Genomic DNA, 6,658 nt, shown 5'->3' on the forward strand with positions numbered 1-6,658 from the left:
CGTCAGCAAACCTGCGCACGTGGCATAGAGTTCCTATTACAGATCTTCATTGTGCACCAGCAGTTATATCTTGGTAACTGGAGAAACATCCATTTACAAGCTATCTGTGCCATGACTTTAACTTCATTGATCTGAATCCTGCAAATTAGTCTGCCATTTCATTAAATTGTTGGTATTGGATTATTATTGTCACTTGTACCAATCGTACAGGTCAGTTCATTACACAGCGCATTGAGGTAGTACAGGGTAAAAACAATAACAGAACACAGAGTAAAGTGTCTCGGCTACAGAGGAAGTGCAGTGCAGGTAGCAAGGTCATAACAAGGTAGATCGTGAGGTCAAGAATCTATCTCATCATATAAGGGAACCGTTCAGTAGTCTTATAACAGCAGGATAGAAGCTGTCCTTGAGCCTGGTGGTACATGCCCTCAAACTCTTGTATCTTCTGCCTGATGGGAGAGGGGAGAAGAGAGAATGTCCCGGGTGGGTGGGGTCTTTGATTATGTCGGCTGCTTCATCAAGACAATGAGAGGTAAAGACAAGAGTCCATGGAGGGGAGGCTGGTGTCCGTGAAGTGCTGGGCTGTGTCCACAACTCTCTGCAGTTTCTTGTCCCGGGCAGAGCAGTTGTCATACCAAGCTGTGATGCATCCAGATAGGATGCTTTCTGAGGTGCTTCGATAAAAGTTGGTGAGTGTCAAAGGGGACATGCCAAATTTCTTTAGCCGCCTCCTGAGGAAGTAGAGGCGCTGGTGAGCTTTCTTGGCCGTGGTGTCTACGTGGTTGGACCAGGACAGGCTATTGGTGATGTTCACTCCTAGGAACTTGAAGCTCTCAGCCCTCTCGACCTCAGCACCATTGACGTAGACAGCTGCATGTACACCGCCCCCTTTCCTGAAGTCAATGACCAGCTCTTTTGTTTGCTGACATTGAGGGAAAGGTTGTTGTCATGACACCATGTCACTAAACTCTCTCTCTCCTTCCTATACTAAATTGTTGTTAAATATGGAGCTGTATCACTGTTCTGTTTATCTACATACCTCGTGACCTACATACCTGGTAAAGTCTTTTCATTCTGCATATTTTAACTCCTCTGGTGCCTTCTTGCCTTCTTCAGATGCTTGAAAAGGACCTGAAAGAATTCCTCACGCAGCTCACAGGCAAGACGCCGCTTACGCAGGTTAATGAGGTCGCAATGAACCTACGGGTCAAAGGTTACTTCGACAAAGAACTGAAGTCATGGCTTCTGGACAAGGGGTTCTAAGTTTTGTGAGTGGATTCTCTGGTTGTGTTGAAAGGTGTGCTAAAGCTGTTTGATTAAAAGAAAATGAAAATCTACAGTGGAAAGATTCTTGTGATGCTTCTCAAAAGGCAGACTAGCCCATTAAAGTGAGAGCTCTGGCGGTCAGGCAGTATCTTGACCCATGATCGATTCTCCAAGCAGTTTGTTTTTTGCTCCAGATTTCAGGATCTGCAGTCTCTCCTGTGTCTCCATTAAACTGAGGGCTTACCCTGGTTCCCTGCCCAACATGTCATTTTTATAGTTGTGTTCGACTTTGGTTGCCCTGCTATAGGAAAGCTTGACTGAGGTGTACAAGACGATAAGAGGCACAGATCGAGTGGACAGTCAGAGACTTTTTCCCAGGGCGACAATGGCTAACACAAGGGGACATAACTTTAAGGTGATTGGAGGAAGGTATAAGGGGGGTGTCAGGGGTAAGTTTTTTACACAGAGAGTGGTGGGTGCGTGGAACGCACTGCTGGCAGAGGTTGTGGGGGCAGATACATTAGGGACATTTAAGAGTCTCTTAGATAGACACATGAATGATAGAGAAATGGGGGGCTATGTGGGAGGGAACAGTTAGATAGATCTTAGAGCAGGATAAAATGTCAGCACAACGTTGTGGGCCGAAGGGCCTCTACTGTGCTGTAGTGTTCTATGTTAAGCTGGAAAGAATTCAAAAGGGATTTACGAGATTGTTGCCGGGGATTGAGGGACTGAGTTTTGGACAGAGGTTGAGCAGGTTGGGATTTTATTGACTGGAGCGTAGGAGAATGAGGGGTGACCTTATGGAGGTGTATAAAATCATGAAGGGCGTCGATAGGGTGAATGCACTCAGTCTTTTTCCCAGTGTAGGGGAATCAAGAACTAGAGGGCACAGGTTTAAGGTGAGAGGGGAGGGATTTAATAGGAACCTGAGGGGCAACTTTTTCACCCAGAGGGTGGTCAGTATATGGAACGAGCTGCCAGAGGAGGTTGGTGAGGCAGGTACATTAACAACATTTAAAAGGTGCTTGGACAGGTCCATGGATAGGAAAGGTTTAGAGGGATATGGGCCAAACATGGGCAAATGGGAGTAGCTTAGATGGGTGCCTTGGTCGGCATGGACCAGTTGGGGCATGTGGTCTGACTCTGCTTTCTGGGAAGTTCAGGTCTATGATAGTGTCCTTACCCACAGGCTGACAATGACCCTGAAGCACTGCTGGTGTGTGTGGCTCACCAGCATTCTGCCTTCACCAGCTGAGCCCTGGGAGAAGCCTGGAGCTGGAGCTGGAGCTCTGTATGGACAGTCATCAATGCAGCCTCATGGATTGCGTTTGTGGAAGCTCAATTTGCATGTGGGAAAAGAGGCTCTTCATCTTCCATGTGGGTAATCTGCAAGTTTAATGAAACAGAATCTGTGCAACTACCAATTCATCATGAGCCCTGAGCATTGCCTCAAATCTTGCAGAAGCACCCAATGCTTTATGAACAAACCTTTCTGGAGTCAGGTATAATTTGCTGGACTTTCTTGGTCCAATTTTGTTGTCAGGATTTCAGGAAATGGTGTCTGATACTGTCAGATCATCTCTCCACTAACCCGATAAATCAGGCTTCCATGTTCCCCCATCCCCGAGGCACAGGTCCAGGCAGACTCCAGGACACAGCAAGTGTTGAAGCTCATTGCACCACTCCTGTAGGGGTGGAAGTGTTGAGCTGTCGAAGCAAGGCGATCCTTGAAGCAGTGACCTTATCCAGAGTCCTGGTTTACTGGTCACTGGTTTTTGGCTAATTCTGTGATCCTGATGTGCGAAGTGTGCCATTTCTGTCCCCGACACTACGTGAAGCACTGCAAATGTTCCAGTGGTGTGATATGTACCTTGGAACCACAAGGTTTACCAGTTTGAAGCAACACACAAGAAGCTGGAGGAACTCAGCGGCTCAGGCAGCATCTGTGGAGGGAAATAAACAGTCGACGTTTTGGGTCGAGACCCTTCATCAGGACTGGAAAGGAAGAGGGGAGGTAGCCGATATAAAAGGGTCGGGCGAGAGCTGGTGGGTGATGGGTGGATCCACGTGAGGGAGGGGGTGTGATAAGGCAGGTGGGGGAAGGGGAGAGTGGGAATGATGTCAGAAGCCAGGGGTGGTGGGTGGAAGTGACAAAAGGGCTGAAGATGGAATCTGATGGGAGAGGACAGTGGACCCTGGGATAACAGGAAGGAGGTGGGGAGGGGAGCCAGAGGGAGGAATGTGTGGGTGATGGGTAGATTGAGACAGCGGGGTGTTGGGTCCGGTGGGAGAAGGGAAACAAAGGTGGGGACAGAGGGGAGTAGTTAACGGAAGCTGGAGAAATCGGTGTTCACCCATCACCCGCCAGCTCTCACCCCACCCTTTTATCCCTCTACCTCCCCTCTTTCTTTCCAGTCCTGATGAAAGGTCTCGACCCAAAACGTCGACTGTCCATTTCCCTCCATAGATGCTGCCCAGCCCGCTGAGTTCCTCCAGCATTTTGTGTGTCGCTCCAGATTTCCAGCAGCTGCGGTCTTTGTTGTGTCTCCGTTTTTCAGTGTGAACTCCATTATGAAGAAGCATTGGCAGGTGCAAGTCTGGGTTACCGTGAGAAGAACTGCTAGTGTGTTTCCTGGTTGAGTTTTGATCTTTATTTTCGTGTATCACGTTATGCACCTCGTGCCGGTGTTGTCTCACTTGTGAAACAACTGCAGTCTTTGTTCTTTCTCTACAAAACTGATGTGCTGTGGTGGTTGCTGTTCTCAGTTTCTGAGCTCGTACGTGGTTAGCCTTTGTATCCTTTTCCATTGGGACATTGCTTTTCCAGTGTAAATCAGGAGCGAATCCCTCACAGCAAATGGGTGACATTTCACCTTGTTCTTCTCACCTGTTCTTTGACTTAATTTTCTGGGTAGGCCACTATTAATTTGACCGGGACTGCCTAAACATGTCACTATTCCATAATTATAGCACTGCAGTGTTGTTAGGTCAACAAACTTGGCAGCTATATGATAAATATATGTAATAATAGAAGATTTAAGTGGGATCTGAGGGGCAAGTTTTTCTTAAAGAAGGTGACGGGGATAGAGAACTGCCTGATAAGAGTGGTTGAGGTGGGTACAATTACAGTGTTTGGACAGGTATGTGGATAGGAAAGGGATATGGGCCAAATGCAGGCAAATGGGACCAGCTTAGGTAGGCACCTTGGTTGGTATGGACGAGTTGGGCCGAAGGGCTTGTTTCCGAGCTCTATGACTATAATGTAACGGAGGATTCCGAATTAAATATGTCATTGCTTAAAAGCTGGATACATAATACAATGGCATGAAGGGCTGGAGCTGTGTTGGCAGTGAGTTCTACGTCGTAAAACAGTCCGAATATTCAACATTTCCAACTTTCCAACATTGACCTCGCTTCAGAAGTTGGCTGTAAAACTCTTTGGGTCCAGCTGCCGTGAACAGCACTATAGAAATGCGAATATAATTTCTCCTTTTTATATGTTGTTAGTTATCGGAAAGATTTCAGATGAAAGACGTGTGTGTGTACCCTTTTATATTAAAGAGTTCTTTTGAAAGGCCATCAGCCTGAAATATTAGTTGTTTCTTGCTCCACATATGCTGCCCTGACTAGTCAAGAATTTCAAACATTTTCTGTTTTTTATTCAGCTTCCGGAATACTTTAATTTTGTGTTGATGTGAAAGAGCTTTGTCATTAGGTAGCTATGCAGACACTAAAGGTGTATTCAGCATGAGGTGGGTATAACACCCGGCTTCATCAGTGATATTTCTGCCTCTTGGAGTGGAATTTCTCTTCTTTGACTTGTTGAGTTTTTTTTGTACTTTTCTTTACCCTGAATAAAAAAAAAACAAAACAAACATGATTCAATGACCAGAAAACCATTTTCACCTAACCTTCACTAACAGAAGTGACCACTCTTTGTGTGGGCACTGATAAAGAAGCTGGGGCAGGATCTCACCAAAGCAAAGCCCCCCTCTCTCCAGACACCCACTGGAAGTCTGCAGTGGGTGAGAAGAGGGAACCATGTGAACAGTACAGCACAGGAACAGGCGCTTCGGCCAAACTAATTCAACTAGTGACACCTAATTAAACTAATCCCTTGTGCCTGCACACGGTCCATATCCCTCCATTCTCTGCACATCCATGTTCACAACCCTGCATATTCAAGAGCTCCTTAAATGCCACTGTCGTATCTGCCTTCACCACCACCCTGGCAGCCATCATTCTCTGTGTACAAAACATGCATTGCACATCTCTGTCCATCTCCACTATTCTGTTGGAGGCTAACTGTCTGGAAAGATGTATTGCATTGAGCTTAGGATGTCAGTTGGTAAATTATTGTCACTTGTACCGAGGTCCAGTGGAAAACTTGTCTTGCATACCGATCGTACAGGTCAATTCATCACATCAGTGCATTGAGGTAATATGAGGAAAAGCAATAACAGAATGCAGAATAAAGTGTCACAGTTACAGAGAAAGTGCAGTGCAGGCAGACAATAAGGTGCAAGGTCACAATGAGGTAGATAATGAGGTCAAGAGTCCATCTTATCGTACTAGGGAACTGTTCAATAGTCTTATAACTTGTAACAGGATGTTCAGAATCAGGTTAATTATCACTGAGTTAGATTACATGAACTGTGTTGTTTTGCGGCAGCAGTAACAGTGCAGAGACAAATTACTATAGATTACAATAATAAATAAATTGTGAAAACAAAAGAAGTAACGAGGTAGTGTTCATGGACCGTTCAGGAATCTGATGGCGGAGGGGAAGAAGCTGTTCCTGAATCATTGAGTGTGGTCTTCAGGCTCCTGTACCTCCTCCCTGATGGTGAGGGTCCTTACTGATGGATGCTGCCTTCCTGAGGCACCGCCTCTTGAAGATGTCATAGTTATAGTCATAGAGTCATAAGCACAGAAACAGGCCCTTTGGCCAACTCGTCCATGCCGACTGTGTTGCCCAGCGAGCTAGTCCCATCTGCCCATGTTTGGCCCATGGCCCTCTAAACCTCTCCTATCCATGGACTTATCTCAATAGCTTTAAAACGTTGCTGATGTGCCCGCCTCAACCACTGTTTCTGGCAGCTCGTTCCAAATACGCACCACCCTCTGTGTGGAGAAGCTGCCACTGATGTCCCTTTTAAACCTCTTGCCTCTGACCTTAAACCTCTGCCCTCTTGTCTTTAGCTCCCCCTGCCTGGGAAAAAGACTGTATGCTTTCACCCTGTCTATGCCCCTCATGACCTTATACACCTCCGTCAGGTCACCCCTCAATCTCTTATGTTCCAAAGAATAAAGTCCTGGTCTACACAACCTCTCCTGGTAACCCAGGCGCCCAAGTCCAGGCAACATCCTGGTCAATCTTCTCTGTATC

General features: G+C 46.5%; 1 protein-coding gene across 2 annotated transcripts in view; it reads left to right on the plus strand.

Annotated features, from left to right (window-relative positions):
• The window catches only part of mrpl49 (mitochondrial ribosomal protein L49), a 47,431-nt gene extending 46,094 nt beyond the window's left edge, over positions 1-1,337 (plus strand). For both annotated transcript variants that reach the window (XM_052044906.1, XM_052044905.1), the window contains exon 4: positions 1,117-1,337. In XM_052044906.1, the coding sequence (XP_051900866.1) occupies positions 1,117-1,263 (147 nt within the window). In that variant the 3' untranslated portion in view covers positions 1,264-1,337. The remainder of the gene's footprint in view (positions 1-1,116) is intronic.
• Positions 1,338-6,658: the final 5,321 nt, after the last annotated feature.

Source organism: Pristis pectinata, chromosome 38, assembly GCF_009764475.1.
Source record: "Pristis pectinata isolate sPriPec2 chromosome 38, sPriPec2.1.pri, whole genome shotgun sequence".
Lineage (NCBI taxonomy): Eukaryota > Metazoa > Chordata > Chondrichthyes > Rhinopristiformes > Pristidae > Pristis > Pristis pectinata.